The 27,550-nt window shown below is 34.9% G+C and overlaps 1 protein-coding gene across 1 annotated transcript; it reads left to right on the top strand.

Moving 5' to 3' along the window:
- Nucleotides 1-829: 829 nt before the first annotated feature.
- Nucleotides 830-20,390, top strand: LOC148308667 (catalase-like). The gene is made up of 2 exons (XM_088261341.1): nt 830-949; nt 18,702-20,390. The coding sequence occupies exons 1-2, from the start codon at nt 893-895 to the stop codon at nt 20,169-20,171; spliced, it is 1,527 nt and encodes a 508-aa protein (XP_088117467.1). The 5' UTR covers nt 830-892; the 3' UTR covers nt 20,172-20,390.
- Nucleotides 20,391-27,550: the final 7,160 nt, after the last annotated feature.

Here is a 27,550-nt window from a genome sequence, read left to right as displayed (position 1 = left end):
CTTGTCTGCAGGTAGGATAGTCAGGATAACAATGATAGGTCCCAGACCAACTGACGATCAACATTTCTTTACTTTATTTTGCAATTTGCGGGAATCAAACCCACAATGCCAGTATCTCAGTCGTACATCTACCTAACTATGCCACGGCGCCTGTCTGCTTTACTGTGTGATAAGTTTGGTGGATGTAAATTCTCTGACAAGAGTAAACCTCTAAAGTCGTGAGTGAGACAGAAGAGATCTCATAACATCAAAAGTTTTGGCACAAAACAAATGGTTCTTTTTTAAAAATTGTCCACGATAGCTGTAACGTAGCACCCACCTCACGCATTGCGCGGAAAAGTGTGTTTATGGAATGGACCCAAACGTCTATTAAATAAAAACAATAATTGTTTATTCATAATCGAGAATTATTTTTAAAATAAATAGGTAGATTCTATACATCATACCCCGTTTCTTTTGCCCATAAAAGGTTCTATGTTGGTTAGTTTTGAACATCGTTTAAAAAAAAATACACTTTGACAAGCTTATCGAAGAATCGACCGCTACTACCGTCATCTTTTTTGTTTACAAAAATGATTTTGACCATGCTAAAAATCCATAAATGTATGAGAATGATGTTAGTTTATTTTTTTTCCGTTGTGCAGATAATTTTGTCGAAGTGTATTCGTTGTTTTTTTTGTAAGTGCTACCGGACCTAACGACAAAAAAACTACACCTTATCTGGGAGCACCAGAAACAAGATAAAAAATGTTGGTAGGACTGTTTGCATAGATAACCTTTGCTCGATAATAACAAGTGTATATAAGGAAGGTTTTGACGTTTGTCTTGCATTCCTTTACGCGTCGCGTTGGATTGTTGTATTACAAGATAATTAGCAGCGCTAGCGATAAACATGGTCGGAAGAAGTCCAGCCGCCGACCAATTGGTCAACTACAACAAATCTGTTAAGGTAAGATTCTTAATAATTTACATAAACATCAGCAAAATTTAACCCTCTGTTTTGCGACCCCATCCAATTTTTATTTTAAAATCCTAATTAATTAGTAATTAAACAAATTTTGTATTTAAAAAAATCGTAATTAATTATTATCAGCGTTGCTACGCTTAAAGATCTCGGTTGGCAACTTGTTTTTTTTTTTAAATTTAATAATCAAATTTTGCATATCCTCATTAGTGGTGGTATTAATTATCCTAAATCGAATAGTTTTACTATCTAACTTGTTATAAACAAGTCCTGCTATATTATCTTTGTATTTTGCATGCTCATTTCCATGTTGGACTCTCGACCACTTGCTTATTTATATGCAAAGCAGTAGAATCAATCTGGGTAATTTTGAACTCTCGGGTCAAATGAAATAAAATTTGAATATTTCGTTGGATTTTTTATCTCCCTATTCTGATACAGTGTAGTAACTACGTTTATTTTTATTTATGCACACACTATCTGTTAATATCTTTGAATCGACGTAAACGATTTTTATACCATAAAAAAAACAAATGTGTAGTCGCGAGATTACGTGTCCAGTTTTTCTCTGATGTAGAAAATATTTTTTGCTAGTTGCAAACAAAATATTTATTTGTTTCAAATAATTTAAATGAATTTTTTAGAAATAATCCAACCGACCAAGGTATTCGTTTTAACGTGAAAAATAGACACACTTTATAAAATTTGTTATCAACGTTGAAACTCTATTTTTTATCAGGATTTATAATATGGTAGCGTTTCATCCACTAATTTTAGAATTTCTATCAAACAAGATTTTTTGTGATTTTTTATGATGAAATATACTAATTTTATTATAACTTTCATTTAAAAAAATGTTTTGACTTCAATAAAGTAAAGTGTAATGTTAAAATAAGGTCCTTTTTTCTATGAAGCCTCTTTGCGCGTTATATAAACTCAAACTCTTTCGGCACATAAAAAATGGCATTGGGAAGAAAAAATCCTCTTGAGAGATGATAAATAATACTGTACACAATATTTCTTTTTAAACTCGGTATTTTCATTTAGTCTGATAAGTCTTATCGCTTAATTATTGACTTTCTTAATGTGTTTTTTTAAACAGTGTTATCTTTTAAAGTATAAACGTGGTATAATATTCGCAAATTAAAATACGTGAATATATGTATGTATTTGGCAGGCAATTGGCATAAGTAATATTAATTCTATCTGTTGTGCTCAAAGGTATAAAGAAAAAGTATATTGTTGTAGTAAGGAAAAATTGCGGATGTCTCTAAATCATTTTTTACATCACTTACCTGACTATAACGTATTTTAAATATAACAAAACAAGTATGATTTGTTTCGATTTAGATAATTTAAAGAAACATATTTTTTGCTATTGTATCTGAAAGTTCTACTTTGTATAAATAAAAATATATCGTATATTTTTATTTATACAAAGTAGAATTTTTATTTTGTTTATTTTAATGCATCGGTACAATCCAACTACAAACAGTTGGAAAGAAAGGGTGGACAAGCGAGATATGAGAAATACATCACAAACATCCACCACACATCGATTCATTGCGCAAGTGGCGGGAACCGAATTTCCGACGCCAGCTTCGCAGTCGAGCGTTTATCCAACTACTAAATCAGCAAATTAATTTATATTACATATTTATCGGATTTGACTCCGTTTTAGTGTTTAATTTAACTACAGTCTATTTCATACTTCGAGTTGCGTCTTGCGTTTGAAAATGAATAAATAACCCGTAGCATTAATTGGCCATATAATGGGCGGAATGGTGAACGTTACTCGCGTGTATAAAATGATCACTTAAGCCGGCCAAATGCAATGCAAATGCAGGTCGCAAGCCCTGGGATGATCATACTTCCATCTACTTCAATACAAAAACGATTAATGCTCCATCCCGAGTTAAAGCACATATAAAAGCATTTATGTATTATCATTATGTGTATGGGAATGTGTCGGTTACCTAGTAGAAACGAATTACAAAGTATAATTCTAACTTAGTGTAAAGTTCAACGTGCACACACCTATTGTCCAAAAAGTTTATTTCGGTCTTTACCAGATTATCGCTTACAGCCATAAACACGCATTACTATTCAACAGCACTAGCGCTAACCTTTTACTATGTATTACAAATAGCGACGAGACGTGAGAATCCCTATAAAACCTGTGTTCAAACGACAAAATACATTTAAACTTGTACCTTGTACATGATTAATATTATTGTCAACGTAAATAATATCGTTCATTTCACCATTGGTGTATTTTTTATTATCTGACGATAATCTGAATGATTTTTGGCCCCTGGCTGCTTTGTGGCAACCAATAAATAGATATACGGGCGTCTTACATCCTGTTCTTAGTGCCTTGTGGTTAAATATTTGATTTGTTTTTATTTTATTATTGATTAGTAAATGCACGCAAATTTTAATATAACCATTTCAACACTAAACGCATATTTATATTCTTGGGATATTAAGACTCGCGTACCTCGATACACATACTATGTAACTACATATATGATCATCACTCATTTTTGTCGTTGTAGCTAGGCATTATGTAGTGATCAGATTATTGAAAAAAAACTTATCATACAACCTCCTCATCATGAATAGGCATTTTTTTGCCGTTAACCTAATTGACCAGTAAAATTTCATAATCACGCCAGATTTTTTCACAAACGCGCATACAACGGGACAACTTGGTGATAAATTTTAGTTTTTTAAGTTTGCCAATACACATTTTGAGTCGAGGATCTTAGGATACAGATCCTTTAAATTACACGACTTTATAATGACGCGTGTTTCGATGCATTCAACGTCAAACGCCGTCTCCTTTCATTGGCATAAAAACATTCCGTATTTTTACCAAGAAGGATCCCTAAAGAGTATAAAAATCACATTACTGCTAAAAATTATATTTTTAATGAATATTTTTCTACTTCTGATTATTGTAAAATCCCCCATAACAATAGTAATCAGTAGAAATCGGCAAATTTGTATAAATCTGATAGGAGTATAGCAATTTGGGTCATTTAACATTACTTTTTCTTGCAGATTATTTGTGATCACCGCATGTATTATATATTTAGGTACATACATACACATGTGTACTATACATGAATGAGAGCTTTATAGGCAATATTAAGAATTTCCAATACAGTTCCACTGAAGAATTCCAACATCGCATCCAACATCCTGGTATGCAAAATTAATCACATGTAGAAATCGCTCGCGATAAAGCAATATCTGGAGCCAATTGTTAACAAAACTTACAAGGGATGCAAAAAATGCGTAATATCCTGATTTATTTTTGATACATATAATTTAACCAAATGTGACAATTTAGATTCTACGCAGTTTGTTGTCCACCCTGTATGTTTTAATTAAGTGGCTTACGAAATATGTTTTGCTTTATCGCGAGCGATATAAAAAATATCGCGCAAACAATATTTTTTTTTAAATATACTCTGAATATATATCGCTCACTCCTTTCAAGAACGTCATAAATAAAAAAACTTGTTTTTTTCAGGAGAACGTTTTTAAAGTTTGAAAATGTAATACAATGTATTAAAAATAAATATCAAGCAACTTTTTACTGTGCAACAGATCTTTTTAGGTAAAACCTGATGTTTTTTTCTCCATTTGAAAAATATTTGGTATATTAAAAAAAATCAAACAGTACCTTTTCTTCAAAATGAAAAAAACAACACTTTCTGCCCTGTTAAAAATATGCCTCTTTTTCTGGGATATAGTACATTTTCTGGGCATTCCGAAAACAAGCACAACTGAAAATTGACAATTTTTTATTTATGACGTTCTTGAAAGGAGTGAGCGATATGAACATTTGTTGTGAGTCTCAGTACGCTGTTTTACATTATTGATATGGGTCCGAAATACATTTTTAATTTATTTTTAGCACGATATTTTGCTATCTTATATTTTTATGTTCATACGCGAAGCTTTGTTGCATGCTATTATTATTTTCTCACACTGTATCACGTTGATTGCGTTATTTCAAATGACATTTGACTTTTGTTACATAACTCTCATTATATCTCTCGTCAATTATATTGGAATATATCAGTTATTGTCGACATGTCAGATTATTTTTATCGATATACTAACACCTATATACGTCGGAAATATTAACAAACATTTTATTTATTTGCGATAAACTTATATAATCTGTTTGCACTGAAACGATAAAGAGATTTGAATATCTTGTTTGTTTTATTATATTTTTTAGCTGTATTTTCCACGTTTGGCGAGGTTACACATGTACGCGTACAAGTCTCATTCGCCGTTTACTTACCGTCGCGAGAATTGTCTAATTTTCTCAACCGGACAAATCAACTAAAATATTACTACTATGTAACTCTACACTCCCGCGCTCCAGATTCTAGGTTGGATGATAGGGTACTCGGAGTTGCATACCCGTACATGTATTAGCTTGTGTAACTTATATTTCGCTAATGTGTACGAGCCCCTTAAGGTTACATATGTAGGTAGATAATGAAACAACCAAATTCAATTTACTTAAAATTTACAGATTTTAATTTTTTTTATTTCTTTTTCGCGATTTCATTATGGCCTTACTCGCAATAATAGAATTCAGTTTGCGCGTCCGGCAGCGCCGAGAGCCGGACGTCAGTTCACGCCCAATTGTTTTTAGATTACATGTTGGGTTTTTTTTTTGTTTTTTAAAATATACATAATGAAAAAAAAATTAACTCCTTACCTTTCAATAACTCTTTTCTTTTCAAAACTATATATTTATTTGGAAAAACATAAAAACTTTTTTTTTTCAAATTAAGTTGCGATTTATCGAATACGGGGCCTTAAGATGTCCAGTTATGATGTGGTGCGGCGTCAACCGAGTCGAAATTTTTCGGTTGCCAGCGCGAGAGTCGAACCGGGGTTCGAGTCTCGCGCTGGCAACCGAAAAAAAATATTCGTCCACCAAAACAAAAAAAAACAGTATTTATGTTTAAGAAGAATATAGAAGTCTGAGCATTTACGGGGCTTACGGCCGTCATAGGCTGGTTTGGAAAAACACACAAAATTGAAAATGCCATAACTAGGGGAAACAATTGTCACAAAATAAATTTTTATGTGTTTTTTAACAATAAAATACAACTTAGTACACTAAAATATTCTGTGTTTTTTCAACATTCGTTTGAAAATGCCATAACTAGGCGAAACAATGGTCACAATATTAATTTTGATGTGTTTTTAAACAATAAAATACAACTTAGTTGACTGAAAAAATCTGTGTTCGATTTAACCATCAATGCGTAAATAAAAATGGAGTTCTACAAATCAAACGTCAAATCAATAAATAAGTTAACTTTTTCAGATAAAAAACTTTTGTTATTTCAAGAAATCTCTCGAATACGGGCATTGAAGAGTTAAGGAAATCGTCTAGCTGGGCGCGCCTCGTAAATCGGCCACTGGTAGACATCGTGCATAACAACATTCATTATTGATGCCTACAAACCTATAGCTACACAATGTATTTATAGCAATACATTCAAGCAGAATACATCGCTTTGTGCTAGGCAAATGAAACAGGTTTTTTCCTAATACGCTATGCTAAAAGTTTTATAAAATACTCCAACGAGAAATACTCAGCCGAATGACGCAACTCTAGTACAGGAATATTTGGTGCCGAATAATACTTAAAGATACTAAATAATTATGCGGATTTCATTTTATATGCGATCGTGTACAATATTGTTACCATTCCATGATTCGAATCCCAGTTTTGCAATACCAGAAAACAAATTTACACTAAAAAGGCGTTCTCGGGGAATATCGGAAAATGCATCATCGGAAACAGATTATATAATAAAATAACAACTACACATTTTTTCCACATTTAATTAATTTGATCAGTGACCAGGTTTCATCGTTATCGACATTATCAAACCGGTGGGGGGCTAGACAAAATTCTATGTTATATACACAACAAGGCAGGGGTGGAAAACCATTATTTTATATCATTGTTGATTGTGGTAGGAATTCTCAACCCCTGCCTTGTTGTGAATATAGCATAGAATTTTGTCTAGCCTCCTACCGATCTGATGATGTCGGTAACGACGAAACCCAATCACTGGTCAAATAAAATATATGTGGAAAAAACTGTTTAGTTATTTTATAATATAAAATGCAGTTTTTCCAAGAAATGTTAGTAAAAAACTCGAATCCAAGGAAACAAATCAGTTTTATTCTATATTGGATGTATCTCTACCCACAATGAAATGCCATGCTGCCCGAAATTTTATAATTACATACATATTTAAAAAAATCTTAATAAATTAAAAACGTAACAAATGTTCGCCATATGTTGGTTGGATCTTGTTTCCAGCAAAAATGTTTTCTGTCAGAACAGTTAAAACCAGATTTCTGAATTGTTAGATGTTAGATGAGATCATATTAGATGAGGAAGATTCCAGAATATTCCTCATCTAAAATGCAGTGGAACTTTAGGTTTAATTCGTAAAACTATTCGCCAAGTTTTCCCTTAAAGAAAGAAATGTAATATTATGAACTGGAGTTTCGAATAGCCGTAATCAAATTATTGACTTGTGGTCTTGTGTAAGCGGGTGATATATTTGTGCCGAAAATGCGTAATTCCCAGCACTGGCAGTTTCTATTAAAAAAAGAAATATCGAACGAGAGAAACAATAATGCCAGATAGAGAGAAAGCAATATAATTAAATAGATTTATAATTAATCTTTTTTAACTAGAAAACTGTCTAAAGACGTTTGTTTTTGCCGACGCTTCAAATTTCAGCGAAAATGTGTCACAGCATTATCATTGAATATATTTGTAACACGAATAGCCACCTCCTTTTTAGGGTGATGTTTCTTAATGTAGATTCAACAGTTTCCCATGCTTTCAGCATTTCTTTTATTGTGCTAGAAGATTGTTCCTCCGCTACTTCTCTAATGCTAAAGCTCTTCAATATCGTTGTTATCCACCTCAACTCCCATGATATTGGCCAATGACACAATTTCGTTGACTGTAGACTCCACAGGTACTGTTTCGAAATCACATTCGACAACACTCTGGCCATTTTTTTCCGAGCAGAAGTGAGGGTCCTCTTGGTAACTCCTTTCCAAGCCGCGGAAGTCCCGTCTCACAAGTGAATGTCTTGAAAATGAGACTTGCCCTTTCTCTGTTACTCGTTATAAGAATCAAAAAAATATTTCGTGACACGATATAAAATGCTTTATTTATTATTATTTTTTTAATAATATGAAAAATAAAGACCCACACAAATTGCTTACAAAGTCACATGTGGCTCGCGAGCCACACGTTGCCGACCCCTGGCCTTAACTAATATTTTTTTTAATGATAGATAATATTGAATCGTTCCAAGACGCTTCTTAAAATAAAACCTCGTCACGAACCTTATCGAAACAACGATGTATTTTTTATGTAGCAATTGATAACACTTGGGCTAACGTTGTACCTATAAAAAGAAAGTTAAAGAAAGTGCTGCAAATAGATGCAAACAAGCACCTACTCCAAATCACAGCTCGACGTGATAATAACACATTAACTACCAAAAGCCGACCAGTCGACTTTTCGCTGCCAACCGTAAACGACCAGACACCGATTGGTCGGTTTTTCTACCCTACGGACTGGAAATAATTCTCTCAATTACGCAAATCACTACATCCATTTCAAAGTTGAACTATTTATTCAAAAATGATATTTACTACGAAAATAAAATAAATAAGCACTATTATTAAAATGTTACATTTTGAAGAGAATATTTTTCAACAATTCGAATTGTTTCTATAATGAATCACAATACGACACTTTTTGCGCATAATTTCAACTGCCACTTGTTAATTCAAAAATATTATTTTAAACCGTATTCATTGAAAAAAATCATAATATTCGAACGATCGGTACATAAAATATGAATGTTTTTGTTAAAATGCGCATATTTTGCTAGTAGTACAAATTTGCGTGGTATTTGAGGAAAGTGTTTAAAAAATTCGTAAGTAAATAAAGTATTGTGTGTATTAGAGTTAGCCAAGTAGTGCCTGCCATAGATCATTTCCAGCGCTCGTGCAAGGCAGATAGGTCTGCTGAGTGAAAACACTGACTACACGCGTGACGGTTTTGTACCCATAGCTGTTTACTGCTGTGTCGGTGATCGGCGGATGCGCAAACTGAACTGATACAAAACGAACCCTTCGGCTACCAGGATTTCTGGGTTACTATGCCAGAAATACCGCGATTCAAACATAAATAATTCAATAGTAAAATGTGTTTGATAATTTACAAACACTGTTCCATTGTTTCATGATGAAAATATCTCTCTGAGTTTAGTTAACTAAATGCGTGAAACGTTTTTTAAAAAAATCGACTAACAAGTAAATGCTGCTCGCTTAGTGTCCACCTTTTTGCGCCGTCCAAATGACGATATCCGGTATTGAAATGAATAGAGCAGGGATGTGAGTTATATATTTTTAGGTACCAAATGTACTCGTACATATTATATTTGTATTAATTTATTGCATATTGTTGATAAACCCTGATACGTAAAAATATATATCTATATGAAGAATATCACAGCTTTAGACAACTTTATTTTCGCGGAATCAAAATTAGTTTAATGTACTTTGTTTTTCTCGTTTCGCTTCAAGTATTTTTGTAACTTAAATTTTTGTAATGTTACAACTAATTGTAGTAATTGAATATATAATTCTAAATATTGACGCATAACTTGTTGGAAAAAAACATAATATAACCCTGAAGGAATCCCTAACATGCTGTTTAAAATGTACCTGATACTTTTATAAATCATGACGTCAGATCCGACGGATCCGGTATTTCTCGCTTACCTAAACCCGATACATCGGATTCTGTTAGCCAATGGGTTAAACGTATAATGCCCAATAACAAAGGTACATTATCACATTTCAAAGTACACGCGCTCGCTCTGAACACGTTTAGTGGGGGCGACTTTTCAAGCTGGCTTACCTTTAGGTATTCATTTATTCTTATATTTAAATTTAAAATTGGGCCGTTGTATGCTTTATTTTTAGAACGAGTAAATTAACGCCCGCCTCCGTAGTGTAATGGTCAGCACGCTCGGCTACCGTTCTGGAGGTCCCGGGTTTTGAAGTGATTTTTTCACTCTTAATATTTATTCAATATTACCCTGGACTGGTAATATTGAATACATACATTAACGCCTTTCCTTCGTGTGTTGACGATCAAGATAACACAGCGTTTATATGATGCAGTGCCCTATGCACCATTGGGGTGCGGATAAAGGTTTAATCCTCCCTCCCCTCCCTCTTCCAGGTATTTCTTTAATTTACAAATGTGGAATTTCGTAACTGGAATAGTACAAGTATTCATTTTATTTTAATAAATTCATATTATTTTTTGACATCTCAACATAGATGAAGAAGAATATGGATGTCTGGGCATTTACGGGGCTTACGACCGTCATAGGCTGGTTTAAATGATCAAATTACACACGTTTAACATTCATCAATTCTACCCATGATTGACTACCACACTACTCAAATTCTTTGATCTTATATATATATATATATATATATATATATATATATATATATATATATATATATATATATATATATATATATATATATATATATATATATATATATATATATATATATATATATATATATATATATATATATATATATATATATATATATATATATATATATATATATATATATATATATATATATATATATATATATATATATATAGGGTCCGCCATCTAAAGTTTTTTTTTTCAACTAGTGCTTATTTCGTGAATGGTAACACTAAGCTCATGTCTGATTTGACAGATAATTAGTTTTATCCTTCCGCTGAGCGAATATGGTTGTGTATACGCTTGAACAACGCTGGGAAATATTGCGACATTACTTTGAAAATCATGGTAATGTTGCAGAATGTGTGCGAAAATTGCGTACGGTTTTTGGAAGAAGAGAAGCACCGTCAGCTCCGTATGTTCGTTATCTTGTGAAAAAAGTGAAAGAAACTGGCATCCTCATCGATAAACCAAAGCGTGAAAAGCCAAAAACAGTGCGTACACCCGAGAATATCGATGTTGTGGCAGAAAGTGTGCGTGAAGCGCCATCAACATCAATTCACCGTCGTTCTCAACAATTGAACATTTCGGAGACATCATTGAGACGAATTTTGCATAAAGACCTTGGTATGACGCCATACAAAGTCCAATTGGTTCAGGAGTTGAAGCCAACTGACCATCCAATGCGTTTTCGCTTCGCTGAGTGGGCCTGCGATCGACTTACAGAAGATGCCGATTTTGCCAAAAAAATCATCTTTTCGGATGAAGCTCATTTTGATCTTGGCGGGTATGTAAACAAGCAAAATTGTCGTATTTGGGGCACAGAAAACCCGCACGCATACATTGAAAAGCCGGTACACCCAAAACGAGTCACTGTTTGGTGCGGATTTTGGTCCAGAGGCATAATTGGGCCATTTTTCTTTGAAAATGAGCAAGGAGTGGCCGTTACAGTCAATGGCGATCGTTATCGGGCCATGTTGAACGGATTTTTGTTCACAAAAATTGAAGAGGAGGATATTGGCAACATTTGGTTTCAACAGGACGGCGCTACGTGCCACACAGCCGAAGCTACACTCGATGTTTTGCGCCCTGTTTTTGAAAAAAAAAAGTTATTTGGCGGACCCTTTATATATATATATATATATATATATATATATATATATATATATATATATATATATATATATATATATATATATATATATATATATATATATATATATATATATATATATATATATATATATATATTGTTCAAATTCTAAACATAGTGTTTTAATTCACTAGAATTTCACTAGAGACATCTATCTTGAACAAATCACTATGTTTCGAAATTGAATCATAGTGATATGTTTCGAAATTGAATCATATGTATAGAAGTTCCAAGAATTTGAGTAGTGTGGGTAGAATTGGTGAATGTTGTGCACGTGTGTAAAGTGATCACGTAAACCAGCCTATGACGGTCGTTAGCCCCGTAAATGCCCAGATTTCCATATTCTTCAAAAAATAATATGAAAAATAACTCCTATAATTGGAGATAGTATTTGGACACACTCGAAATGTTGAAAATAAAACTCGTTATAACATCGTTTCGCCATGTTTGTACGTGTCCGAGTTCCTGCAAATGTTAGTCAAATGTATTATACTTTGCGTGTTACTATAATGTACTTGGATTTTCACGGCCACACACTCAGCAGGCTACCTCATAAACATATCTCTTCCAGGGGGCATTAATAATAATAATTAATAATAAAAACCATTATCCACACCAAATGGTGCATAGGGCACTGCTTCATATAAACGCAGTGTTATCTTGATCGTTTACACATGAAGGAAAGGTGATCAGCCCTCCGCTTCAGGTACCAGTCCAGGGTAATATTAAATAAATATTACAGTGAAAACATCACTTATATTTATTTTACCCCCCCTGGGAATCGAACCTAGGACCTCCAGAACGGTAGCCGAGCGTGCTGACCATTACACTACGGAGGCGGACAATTATCAGGGGGCATTATCATATCGCTCACTCCTTTCAAGAACGTCATAAATCAAAAATCGTCGATTTTCAGTTGTGCATGTTTTCGGAATGCCCAGAAAATGTACCATATCCCAGCAAAAGTGGCATGTTTTTTACTTAATATTTACCCGCTACAGGGCAGAGAGTGTTGTTTTTGCATTTTGAAGAAAATGTATTGTTTAATATTTTTTTTCAAATACACTAAATATTTTTCAAATGGAGAAAATACCTTCAGGTTTTACCTAAAAAGATCTGTTGCACAGTAAACAGTTCAATAAGTGTCTTGATATTTATTTTTAATACATTGTGTTATATTTTTAAACCTTAAAGACGTTCTCCTGAAAAATCAAGTATTTTGATTTATGACGTTCTTGAAAGGAGTGAGCGATATGTATATTGAATTTCCCAACATGTGAACATATTAACCGTCGATATGTTATATAATGAGCCGTGTGATATCAGAATAGTACAGAGTTATATGACTGGGGAAATAATGGAAATCTAACATTTGATAAGATATAAATATAACACGACCTTATTTATGGCTTGTCAATAAAAATCCACATTTGGTTATTAACGCTTTTGTTACATAAAATAGCGACGCGTTTTGGTAAAACCTATGATGCGTGTTTTTCCTGATCTATATAATCTTTAATTGGCCATTTATTTTATTTTACTATACTTATGTACTATATTAAATTCGGATTTTCCAACCTTTTTTTTTGATACGTCGAAATTTTAGGTTCGTATCACGTAATTATCGTGTTAATATCATGTAATACGAGTGTTTTTAATATTCATTCAAATATTCAAACCCTTATCTGCACCCCTACGGTGCAAAGGGCATTGAATCATATAAACGCTGTATTATCTTTATCATTAACACCTGAAGGAAAGGTGATGTGCCCTCCGCTTCAGGTACCAAGCCAGGGTACTATTGAATAAATATTAGTGTGAAAAAAACAATTATATTTTGATTTTTTTCGAAGAATTTTGACGATTTTTGAAATACAAGGATACACAATTTAAAAATGATCTTAAGAGTATACTCATCTTAGAAAGAGACACATTCAAAGATGATATTCATCATTTATTATTTTAACTATTTAAATATTAAACCTCGAGTGTAAGTCCCTCTCCAAGCACAAAAGCTCAGTCTCTTCTTTGGAGAGGCACAGCGAATCCAAAACTATAAGTTTGCCATATGTATAAATGTTTAGAAATTGTATTATGTTGTACTTAAAAATGTAACTAAAGGGTCCGCCAAATAACTTTTTTTTTTTAAAACAGGGCGCAAAACATCGAGTGTAGCTTCGGCTGTGTGGCACGTAGCGCCGTCCTGTTGAAACCAAATGTTGCCAATATCCTCCTCTTCAATTTTTGTGAACAAAAATCCGTTCAACATGGCCCGATAACGATCGCCATTGACTGTAACGGCCACTCCTTGCTCATTTTCAAAGAAAAATGGCCCAATTATGCCTCTGGACCAAAATCCGCACCAAACAGTGACTCGTTTTGGGTGTACCGGCTTTTCAATGTATGCGTGCGGGTTTTCTGTGCCCCAAATACGACAATTTTGCTTGTTTACATACCCGCCAAGATCAAAATGAGCTTCATCCGAAAAGATGATTTTTTTGGCAAAATCGGCATCTTCTGTAAGTCGATCGCAGGCCCACTCAGCGAAGCGAAAACGCATTGGATGGTCAGTTGGCTTCAACTCCTGAACCAATTGGACTTTGTATGGCGTCATACCAAGGTCTTTATGCAAAATTCGTCTCAATGATGTCTCCGAAATGTTCAATTGTTGAGAACGACGGTGAATTGATGTTGATGGCGCTTCACGCACACTTTCTGCCACAACATCGATATTCTCGGGTGTACGCACTGTTTTTGGCTTTTCACGCTTTGGTTTATCGATGAGGATGCCAGTTTCTTTCACTTTTTTCACAAGATAACGAACATACGGAGCTGACGGTGCTTCTCTTCTTCCAAAAACCGTACGCAATTTTCGCACACATTCTGCAACATTACCATGATTTTCAAAGTAATGTCGCAATATTTCCCAGCGTTGTTCAAGCGTATACACAACCATATTCGCTCAGCGGAAGGATAAAACTAATTATCTGTCAAATCAGACATGAGCTAAGTGTTACCATTCACGAAATAAGCACTAGTTGAAAAAAAAACTTTAGATGGCGGACCCTATATATTAAATTTAAAAAATAAAAAAATAAAAATAAAAAAAAAAACTGCGCGAACACATTAAGCCGGAGACTTGAGGATCTTACTGCGTATTTTGTAGGTGATTGTAATTTTGGGCACAAATCAACGCCATGTGTGAATGCATACGACGCGGAATCGAATCCGGGACCTCCAGAACGGTTGCCGAGCGTGCTAACCATTACACTACGGAGGCGGGGTGTTTCTAATAATCCTTAATATTCTTGTAATGTCAAATTGCTTCAAAAAGTCTCACCGGCAAATATGTAAGCACCACGCAAGCTTTTATTTCGTTGAAGCCCAATGTTTTGGGTCATCATGTCTATATTCATCGTCGCGGTCATCACGGCAGTGAGTATTTACCCAGGTACGAAGTTTATCACGTAATGGAAGTTTATGGAGTTTCGCACTCGTTTAGAATTCAGTAGTAGCTACGTGTAGGTACGAACGTGCGTCGTATGCATTCAAACATGGCGTTGATTTGTGCCCAAAATTACAATCGCCTACAAAATACGCAGTGAGATCCGCAAGTCTCGGCTTAATGTGTCCGCACAGTTAAAATAATAAATGATGAATATCATCATTGAATGCGTCTCTTTCTTTAAGATGAGTATACTCTTAACATCATTTTTATATTGTGTATCTTTGTATAAAATAAAAATCGTAAAAATTCGTCGAAAAAAATCTAAATATTTGCGTCCGTATAATTTTCTTTTTTTAAATACCTTTCGTACTCGATCCGGCTGAAAACTTTTGATCTTTACACGTATACACTTGCCATTTAACAATGTAGAAATATTGGATTATTTAAGTAATTTAGTAATGCTTCCAATATACATATATTCTTTTATCTGTTTTGACTGTACGAGTTACACCTATACATGTATAATGAAAATATTTAAATAATTGTTTATTCACAACAGAACGCAACAGTGTATCTTGAATACAAATTTGTATTTTGTACTTCCAATACTCACGATTTCAGATTGTTTTTTATTATTATTTAAAAATGTAAATTTAATGTAGAATCCACGAAATTTCCATATAATCCCCAACATAAGTCGTATTTTTATTATAATTTTCACAATAAATATTACAAAAATGCCATTGCAAAACAAATACAAAAAGTGTTAAAAGTCACCTAGTTTGAGTGAACTATATTTTCGTGTAGATTTTTATTTTGTAATAAATTTAGTAACTTTGTTTATTTAGCATTATCGTGTCACAATAAATTTTAAATAGTGGTATTTACCAAGTAAAAATGGGTAGAAATTACCACAAAGTGACTGCCGAAGCAAGTAATGAAATTTACAACACCTGTCTTCGAAATAACGTGACCGACGCGACGACACAAACATCAACATTTTAAGATTTTCGTAAAGTATGCACGTATTTTATACAGCGACCAATTCTAGTTTTTTTTTTGTTTTGTGTGTTATTTTTTTCCTCGCAATCTTGAGAATGACTTTCAGACGACATTTATAGTATGATATTGTCTTACGTTCCTCGAACTCGCTGAATAAGTATGTAAAATAGATGCATTTAAAATTCAGAGTTGTTATTGCTGTCGGGAATATTCTATTTTATTACCATCTTAATAAAATATTTTCATTTTTAGTCAAACTTATATAGGTATTAGATTTACCCGTGTATGTACTATCTTTTTGTCCGCCTCCGTAGTGTATTGGTCAGCGCGCCCGGCTACCGTTCTGGAGGTCCCGGGTTCGATTCCCAAGGGGGGGTAAAATAAGTATAAGTGATTTTTCACTGTAATATTTATTCAATATTACCATGATGGACTGGTACCTGAAGCGGAGGGCCGATCACCTTTCCTTCATGTGTAAACGATCAAGATAACACTGCGTTTATTTGACGCAGTGCCCTATGCACCATTTGGTGTGGATAAGGGTTTTATTATTATTATTATTATTAATGCCCCCTGGAAGAGATATGTTTATGAGGTAGCCTGCTGAGTGTGTGGCCGTGAAAATCCAAGTACATTATAGTAACAGGCAAAGTATGATAATACATTTGACTAACATTCACAGGAACTCGGACACGCACAAACATGGCGAAACTATGTTATAACAAGTTTTATTTTCAACATTTCTATTTATTTTTAAAAGTATTTATAAAAGTATTATTATTATTATATGTACTATCTGCAAATGGGTTTTCTAGCTAGGGGGTTGTATATTTTCTTGCACCCGATGGCGCATAGGGCGGCACGTTGAACCGACGCGGTGTTAATTTAAGTATGAACTCTTGATTTCGGGATATGTTATATTCATTAGGATATAGAAGACGTTAGTGGAAGGAATCTAGATTTTTTTTAAAAAAAATTTTGTATACATTTATTTAAATCACAATTTATACATATTTAGAACTTTTTTTGCAGAGACCCACCAAGCCACCTTGTGTGCCTTGTCGGTGGAGTCCTTTTTTAATACATTTTTTATTGTTTTGACGATTTTAACCGAATATAGACATAAAAAGAGAAAAAATTAAGAATACAAACATTTTACAATTTTCATAAAATTAACTCTTGATCATTTACCCATTCCTTTATTTTGCCTTTGTTCCATATTTTATTTTGACCTCTAACATCCGTCGGCAACAAATTAAATATGTTCGGAACGATATATTGCAGTGTTCGACTCCCATATTTATTGTTAATTCTTGAGGAACGTTTCTGCTATAAGGGAAAGGGAATGCCCTCACTAAATACATACATGATTTGTATAATCTTGTTTAAGGTGTACGCCAATAATTTATACGAGTTCTATGAGCAAGTGACTCGAGCTATATATAATAACTATCTCCCCATGAAGAGCGTCAGGGTCGTAAGACAGATCGCGTGACACTCTCTTCATTAATTTTATGTAATACCACTTAAAAACTAGCCGTTCCGGAACAACCATTCCATCATCACTGGACAATTGTAATCTACACTTACCATGCCACAAAGTTAACAATGTTTTTAATCAGTGCTTTTTTTATGTAACGCGGCGGGAATGGCTGTCCGGCACCTTTTTTCACAAATATATTTTTTTTAATTTTCAAAATCAATAAGACGAAATAATGTTTGCGCTTACGTCATTACAATCTATATTTATATCATTCGTCAAAAGGATAAAATATGCTATTGTAATTAATATTTAAATGACATTTGAATATTTGTTTTTTTATTTAAAAGCTTGGCATAAAGTGAGTTCCTTGACCTTTTTTGTTTAATAAAAGCTTTGTTTTAATACACAAAATAATGATGACATGATATCATGATCAGGGCGATACCTTGATTACGACGATGAAATGCAGTAAATATAAAAGCCCTATTCTTCAGTCCAATATGATAAAACGACAACAGGGATATGGTTTTAGAACAATCAACACATTTACAATATTGTGTAATTTATAATCGTAATTATTATCTCCGCTACACGCGTCATTGTGTTTAGCTGCCTCAATACGTTTAATTAACTTAAATGTGTGTACTCATCGTGCATATGCATTTTTACGCAAGTAATTACCGATGTGATAATAGTGTTCAATTTATCATAACTACTCCTTTTTAGCCTCTAAAGAAAAAATATGCAAAAAAAATAGCCAAGATCTTTTGTGTAATGCATAATATATGTGTGTATTTTGAAACTATTAAATATATTCGTTTTTGTACGGAATAGTAAATCTATTAAATTATTCATCAGTCCTTAAAACTTTCTAATATATCGGATAGTTTCTTAATACAGACTTTCTATGACTCGGATAATTGGGAAACCAAATCCACGAAATGTGAATTAAGTTTTCAAAACATACGGTTTTCAATTTTTAAAAAAAGGTCCTAAATGGGCATTGAATATTACTGATGAAGATTTCTCTATTTCAGGGTAATGGAGGTGTCATAACGACCGGAGCCGGTGGTCCCGTAGGAGTGAAGACCGCCATCCAAACTGTGGGGCCGCAGGGACCCTCCCTGCTGCAGGACACCGTCTTCCTGGACGACATGTCCCACTTCGACAGGGAACGCATTCCCGAGCGAGTGGTCCACGCCAAGGGAGCCGGCGCCTTCGGCTACTTCGAGGTCACCCACGACATCAGCAAGTACTGCGCCGCCAAGGTGTTCGACTCTATCGGCAAGAAGACCCCCATCGCCGTACGCTTCTCGACCGTCGGCGGGGAGAGCGGCTCCGCGGACACGGTGCGCGACCCGCGGGGCTTCGCGGTCAAGTTCTACACCGAGGACGGCATCTGGGACCTCGTGGGGAACAACACGCCCGTGTTCTTCATCCGCGACCCGACCCTCTTCCCGAGCTTCATCCACACCCAGAAGCGCAACCCCGCCACGCACCTCAAGGACCCGGACATGTTCTGGGACTTCCTGTCTCTGCGGCCCGAGTCGCTGCACCAGACCATGATCTTGTTCGCCGACCGCGGCATCCCGGACGGATACAGGCACATGAACGGCTACGGCTCGCACACCTTCAAGGTGGTCAACGCCGACGGAGACGCCCACTACGTCAAGTTCCACTACAAGACCGACCAGAAGATCAAGAACCTGCAGACGGACTACGCCGCCGAGCTGTCGTCGACCGACCCCGACTACGGCATCAGGGACCTGTACAACGCCATCGAGAACAAGAACTACCCCAGCTGGACGTTCTACATCCAGGTGATGACGTTCGCCGAGGCGGAGGCGCACAAGTTCAACCCGTTCGACGTGACCAAGGTGTGGTCGCACAAGGAGTTCCCGCTGATCCCCGCGGGCCGGCTGGTGCTGGACCGCAACCCGAAGAACTACTTCTCGGAGGTGGAGCAGATCGCGTTCAGCCCCGCGCACCTGGTGCCCGGCATCGAGCCGTCGCCCGACAAGATGCTGCAGGGGCGGCTGTTCTCGTACTCGGACACGCACCGCCACCGGCTGGGCGCCAACTACCTGCAGCTGCCCGTGAACTGCCCGTACAGCGTGACGCCGCGCAACTACCAGCGCGACGGGCCCATGTGCCTGACGGACAACCAGCAGGGCGCGCCCAACTACTTCCCCAACTCGTTCAGCGGGCCGGCCGAGTGCCCGCGCGCCGCGCGCCTGCAGCCGCGCACGCCGCTCTCCGGGGACGTGGACCGCTACGACAGCGGCGCCACGGAGGACAACTACGAGCAGCCGCGCGTCTTCTGGACCAGCGTGCTGGACGAGTACTCGCGCAAGCGGCTCGTGGACAACGTGGTGGACCACCTGCGCGGCGCCGCGCTCTTCATCCAGGAGCGGGTGGTCGCCAACTTCAACCTGGTGCACCCGGACTTCGCGAGCAACGTGCACGCCGGCCTGATCCAGCACAAGCGCTACCACGCCAACCTCTAATATCTTTCTATCTTTTTACTGCTCCAGAGCGTCAATTTTAATTCTGCATAATTTTGAAAATAATCTTTTCATTATTACATTTGGAATAAGGGTGCTTTTTATGGTTGGTATTCATATGTTATTATGATACTTTCTTAACTTGCTGTCTAGTATTTACCGAAGTTTTGTACACTTTTCTGTAAAAAATAAACATATAAATAAAGGAGTATGCGTTACTAACTTTGTTTTTTTATTATTTATTTTCATAATATTGTTTGTTTTTTTTTCTTGTTGCTATTTCAGAAATACTTTTAAATAAAAACAGATAGAAACAGTGAGAAGAGTTGCGTGTTTGTATTTTTAGTCAGTTTCAACAATAAAATATAACAATACAATTAACACGTTATTTATGTGCATATGTAAATAATGTGTTTGTTGATAATCAAGTATCGCGATTCGGATCTAGATATATCGAGCTCGTGTAATTAATTGTAATTACAGTTCTAGTTTCATTTACACTCAAATTCTGTATATTTATTTCCAATTGTAATATTAATTAATGAACAACGCTTTTAAATTAATTATGATAACTTCACCTTGAACATATCGGAATACCATCGCAAAAACAACACATCCTTCAGCCTTAACATTATTTTTAATAAGACCTCGTTGAACAAAAGTTTAAATTAATAATCACAATATACTTGTATTCTAAGCATTTCATATTTACTGGAATACTTTTAACCTTTGATTTCTGTAAAATCAATGAAAATATATCCTAATAATTTTTAAATGTCTTGAAGTTTTCCCGTTGCATTATTTTTGGAAAATTGGAGGTACGATAAAAATGTAAATGACGAGAATTTAAAAAGTTTTTTTTTTATAAAACACTATCCTTAAAAATTAGGCATAAAACGAATAATCGGTCGTAACGATTCGTTTTATGTCTAAATTATTAAACTCTTTATACCAAAGATGGTATCCAAATCGTCAATATTTTCATATTCGAAAGACACATGATTAGAAATGTCAATTTCTTCGCGTTCCAAACAAAACCCTTCATCTCAATTAATGTTGTAAGGAAAACCATTTTATTTATTGAAAAGGAATCGGTGAACAACTTTATCATTTAAGATTTTGAACAAAGGAACATTTAAACCTTGCTGTTATCAGGTAATTATGATGATGTTATAAATTAATACGCGGATATGACAAATTATGATTTTACAATTTACGAACAAAAAATCAAAAACAATAAAATTAAGACAACCTACAACTACCACTACAAACAAACTCCAAACGGCAAACGAGTATGTACTCGTGTGTGTATATGTATATATGTATATATATATATATATATATATATATATATATATATACATATATATATATATATATACATATACATATATATATATATATATATATATATATATATATATATATATATATATATATATATACATATATATATATATATATATATATATATATATATATATATATATGTAAATATAAAACATGGAATTTAATTGATTTATTTCAAGAAACGCGAAATGAAATTATTTATCTCGTATGTTTTTTATTCACGCTTTGTTGTAATGTTTTTATGTCGTGTGCTGTCACATCTCTCACGTCTTATCGGGGTTATTATAAACTTAACATTTTGCGGAATAAACAGAACGAAAATAGAACTTGATAAAATATTACTGACATATCAACCCCTATGCATACCATCGTAACCCACATTTTTCGGGAATCCAACATATGTTGTCCGGAATATTTTTACCTAGTCGCGTACAGTGTTTTGCATCCAAGAAATTATTATTATTAAACCATATTTGCTCGGTGGAGCATATGGTGGCCTAACTGTCTCTTTTTTTCAAAAGGCTTTTCTGTCGGCTGCCATCTCCCTTGCATCCTCCCAAGTCAGATCCGCGTCCCGAAGTTCTGACGAGAACTGCTGACGAATTGTCAGCAGTGGTCGTCCTGGGCGACGCGAACCTGATGCCTTGTAAAAGAGGCAAGCTTGATTAAGGCTCTCAGGAGGCATGCGGAGTACATGGCCAAGCCCATATTAGTATATTATCATCAGTAAATTATCTATAGAGAATATGAATTATTCTCAGTATTTAACATGCAAGAAAAAATCAAATCAATTGAGTTGTAATTAATGATACGGATAATGAAATACATACGAAACACACAAAAAACAAGAAAATGTCCGTTTGTGGCTTACGGTAGTATGCGTAGGGTGTCTGAATATTAACTATAGAGAATATTAATTATTCTCAGTATTTGATATGCAAGAAAAAATAAAATCAATTGAGTTGTAACTAATGATACGGATAATGAAATACATTCGAAACACACAAAAACCAAGAAAATGTCCATTTATGGCTTTCGGTAGTATGCGTAGGGGGTGTCAGTATATTAATTAGAGAATATTAATTATTCTCAGTATTTGATATGCAAGAAAAAATAAAATCAATTGAGTTGTAACTAATGATACGGATAATGAAATACATACAATACACACAAAAAACAAGAAAATGTCCATTTGTGGCTTACGGAAGTATGCGTAAAGGGTGTCAGTATATTAACTATAGAGAATATTAATTATTCTCAGTATTTGATATGTAAGAAAAAATCAAATCAACTGAGTTGTAACTAATGATACGGATAATGAAATACATACGAAACACAAAAAACAAGAAAATGTCCATTTGTGGCTTACGGTAGTATGCGTAGGGGCTGTCAGTATATTAACTATAGAGAATATTAATTATTCTCAGTATTTGATATGCAAGAAAAAATAAAATCAATTGAGTTGTAACTTATGATACGGATAATGAAATACATACGAAACACAAAAAACAAGAAAATGTCCATTTGTGGCTTACGGTAGTATGCGTATGGGGTGTCAGTATATTATTATCTACAGAGAATTTGAATTTTACTTCAGTATTAAATCGATGAAATACAATCATGCTTTTATATGTTTGTTATATTGATGATCTTAAGAAAATATATTATCAATCGAAAAGGTAATCTTAGAATAATCCGTCGAAATCAGAAATAATTTATTGAAGCAAAAATAAAGATAATGTAAAAAAATATTTGTAAATTATTCACAACGTGCTTTTCTTTTAGAAATGGTTAATTGTTTGTGAATATCTCAGAAATTCCTTTTTGCTCGATCCATTTGTTTCAATAAAGAATAACATTGGGCCTTCTTCTTCTTCTTCTGCGTCGTTGTCCTCTGATTCTTGACATTTTGATTGGTTGGTTCTATTTGAAATGATAATGCAGTAGTTTCCCCTTGATTTCTGCTCCTCAGTAAACATAGATGTTAATGGATCTTTGTCAGACGGGAGGAATTTCTAATTTACATACTCAACCTATAAAGGATTGTAATAGACTCGTTTTGTGTTTATAACAGCCGATATCATTAATATTTTCATTCATCATTTTTTTTGGAAAATTCGCCTTCGAAAAAACGTTATTTTCATAAGTTGGCAATGAATGACGTCACAGAATCGATGGAGTTATTTTAATGTTGGTGTCATTGCTAAATGATTAACGGCTTTATTTGTTGATGTCTATGATCCACTCTCCCACCCCGCCCTCATATTTGTAAAAGACAAATGGTAGTGTAGTGGTAAACAAACAATCCATACTACTACTATTACAGCTCTATTACCATATGACGTCATAAAACGTTCGATGACGGAAATTTGATGACGTATGCGAACGCACGTTTTTTATTTTATTCAAATATCTAAAGTTTAAACTTAAATATCTCCCTTAAGATCCCTACAGATTTCAATAAGAATGTTATCGGTAGTCTTGTGATTTTTTTATATTAAATTATTAGCCAATAATCCAACATCGTAACAAAAGCCTATTGTCTTTGATGCTGGTTTTACAACGCCGCTGCTACCCAGTGCCCTGTACCTCTAAGCTGTGGCATTTCTATCTTGCTGATTGTGTAGTATTTAATTATTTTAAAACATAGTCACAACCTGTGCTTATTTATTTGATTATTCCGTTCGTCGAACCACACAAAAAATAACAAATTACGGCGCACAATCTTTGAAATTAAGTGGAGAAATATTATTCAAATAATATCTGCGAATGTACGTCACTACGTTATCGCCATTATTTTGTACGCAGTAATTATTTTGAAATACATATACCAAATAATAATTAAATTTTAATCTGAAAAAGGTTCAAAATGATTTTTTTAAATAACTTACCATCGCGCTGCTTCACAGAGAGAAGAATATAACTCAACACCAATCTGTATTTTCAAAAAATCTTTGCCTCTTCCACATTTATCCCCTCACACATACCTGCCAATTATTCCGACTCCTTACCTTAACACGCCCGAGTATTCGAAATACTTCATCTTGCTAAGTTTTCCTCGGTCTTCCTCTGCATCTATTACAACCACATTTTGATTTGCTCAAAATTTGATTTACTCTTCATTCTTCCCTTATTCGATTCACATGCCCAGCCATCTCAACACATCTTATTTAATGTTATCTTATTGCTTATCTCAGCCTTACGTTATTTCCTTTTACCATTCGAACATCTATCACACGTCGTTTTGCCGCACATTCGCCTGTGAGATCGATAGATAGATTTCTACTGCATTCGGTCTTCTTTCATCCTTTTTTTCCAACTCTATGCTTCACTTCCATACATTAAGGTTGGAACCAGGACTATCTTTCTCTTTTTCGCTCTCTTGACAAATTGACGTAAATTCGTGGCATCTACCTGATGTAATTTTTACAAATTATTAAATCAATAGCCACTTATGGAATCGAGGTAAGAGCAGAACCTCTCAGATGAGAACTCTCCAATCAATTACCGGAAACACTTTGCGAGACCGCGTAAGAAACGTTGATATCCGGAGCACGTGTTAGAAGGAAGGTACCGTGAGGTGCAGCATCCCAAGAGCGATAGGCGGAGGCACAGACAGATCCTGAGGGTCTATAAAAGAAGAAGAAGAATTATTACTTTTCAGGATTATTTCAGAAACTATAGGGTCCTCTTGCTTCGCAGGGTACTTACTCCCCTCGTTAATTGAACGAATTCAAGGGCCATTTAGATTACACTTCACTGCATGTTGATCATGAAACAAACAAAACATTTGTGACATCCAGAATTAAAGATATTAGTCATGACATATTTACGTGCTGTTGGGAAAAAATAAGAAAAACATGGTTTACAGACAACTTATGATTCAATTCAATTTAATTCAATTCAATTTAAATTCAATTTATTTATTTATAATTAACATACGCATTACAAACTTAAATTTAAATCGTATATGATAAAAAAAAAAAAAGCAAGAATACTATTGCTTAAGGTGTAGAAGAATCCCGCTTCGGAAAACTCCTTCAGACTTATGGAACAGATCAATATCCAATGAGATATTGTTCAACATAGTGGTAGCTCTTCCTACAGGCATAACCATCGGCAGATTGGTCCTGTGTATAGGAATGTGAAACAATCTATGTCGACGCTGTCTTAGGTAACTATCGGGAACATACAGACCAATGTTCCGGATAATTTCAGGATTATCGATCATACCGCGCAACAATCGATAAAAATGCGTAATCAAATACACATTCCTTCTGGTCTTTAAACTATTGTAGCCAAGCATACCCTGGAGAAACTCGGTCGGGTAGAGCCAAGGATAATAGCTGTACTCTCTCATGTAGAGATACCTCAGAAACTTCTTTTGATAATAAGATACTCCATATATGGAAGTGAACATGGATGGAACTGAACATGGATGATGAAGAAGACGAAGAAGATGAAGAGTATAAGTACGATTTTATCGGCTTGTGTTATCTTTATGGTTCTCTGTTTGCTGATTATAAATACCCGTAAGCAATACTTTTCGGCGTCTGACTTTGTTCCATACAGTTAGAAGATATAAAATTATGAATGTATATTAGAAGTCATTGAAAATCACACGACCAGAACTAATTGTCAATAGTTACTATCCGTAACGTTAGATTAGTCATGTTTTACGAGTAGGTATATTCGCGCCTCGCCAAATTCGTATTGCCTATAACCGTATTTCTAATGACATTGTCCTCAATAGAACAACCCCGGAAGTAAATGGAGGTACTTGTAGTGACAAGAATGCTTTGCGGACTATCGGATACCTCCGCGGAGCGATGCGCGACCGGGATAAAAACGGAACTTCTTGGAGATTAACAATGTTACAACTAGGTTACCCGTTTCAAACTCCTATTGATTGTAACCATTGATCGTGACAAGAAAATTTTAAAATAGTATCAATATGATTGATTATACTCGGAATTTATGATTTTACTTAATTTTTTAATTTTTTTTTTATTTATTTATACTCGGTAAAGACCAAATGCCGCCTATGCAATTCCTGCATTGCTCCCGTTCTTTTATACGGCTGTGAAACATGGCACCTTATAAGGGCCCAGAGCAGACGTGTACTAAGTTTTGAGAATAGGTGTCTGCAGAGAATTTTAGGCGTGCGGTGGTTTGACTTTGTAAGGAATGAAGAGATAAGGCGTAGGACGCAGCAAATCTTGGCCACAACTGTCGTCAAGAAAAGGCGACTCAGTTGGCTTGACCATGTACTCCGCATGCCTGCTGAGAGCCTTAATCAAGCTTGCCTCTTTTACAAGGCATCAGGTTCGCGCCCCCCAGGACGACCACTGCTGACAATTCGTCGGCAGTTCTAGTCAGAACTTCGGGACGCGGATCTGACTTGGGAGGATGCAAGGGAGATGGCGGCAGCCGGCAGAAAAGCCTTTTGAAAAAAAGAGACAGTTTGTGGACTCCATATGCTCAACCTAGGGAGCAAATATGGTTTAATAATAATAATTTCTTGGATGCAAAACACTGTAGAGATCTTACGACACAACGCCTGCCTTGTCTTTTAACTGCTTCACAAAGGTCCTTCTTGGTCTATTTCTTCCTCTCTTACTCTTCTTTACTATTTTACTCTTTATCGTTATGGTGATAAGGTTGTCGTGGCGCAGGATTTGTGCCATGATCTTTCCTCTTCTGTTTTCTATTTATAAGTTTTTTTCTTTCTCTTCTCTCTTTAGTTATTTCTTTAATAGCTTTGTTATGAAATCAATTTTTATCTTAATATAACTTAATTTTGACCGTTTTAATTCAGTTAAAATATGAAGCTATTTTTCATTTATAAAATGTAAAATCACAAAATTAATTCTTCAAATATTAATAACACATTCAACCAACTATAGAACAGCCAAGTGGTTAAACTGAAATCGTCGTAAACTCTTTTTAAGTTTCTTTTGATGTTTTTAGGCATTAACGGTATATTACTACGAATTCTCGTAGTAAAAATATATCGTTCAATCTTAAATACA

This window comes from Brachycentrus maculatus, unplaced genomic scaffold (assembly GCF_059751285.1).
Source record: "Brachycentrus maculatus isolate JH-2025_06_01 unplaced genomic scaffold, ASM5975128v1 h1tg000153l, whole genome shotgun sequence".
NCBI classification, from domain to species: Eukaryota; Metazoa; Arthropoda; class Insecta; order Trichoptera; family Brachycentridae; genus Brachycentrus; species Brachycentrus maculatus.
The sequence above is the reverse complement of the archived record's forward strand: the minus strand, read 5'-3'. Positions and strand labels throughout refer to the sequence as shown.

Bases quoted from the DNA above. Each gene is read 5' to 3' on its own strand.
- LOC148308667 (XM_088261341.1), top strand. From the start codon at position 893: ATGGTCGGAAGAAGTCCAGCCGCCGACCAATTGGTCAACTACAACAAA. The intron at 950-18,701 runs GTAAGATTCTTA...TCTCTATTTCAG, and splicing joins ACTACAACAAATCTGTTAAG to GGTAATGGAGGTGTCATAAC.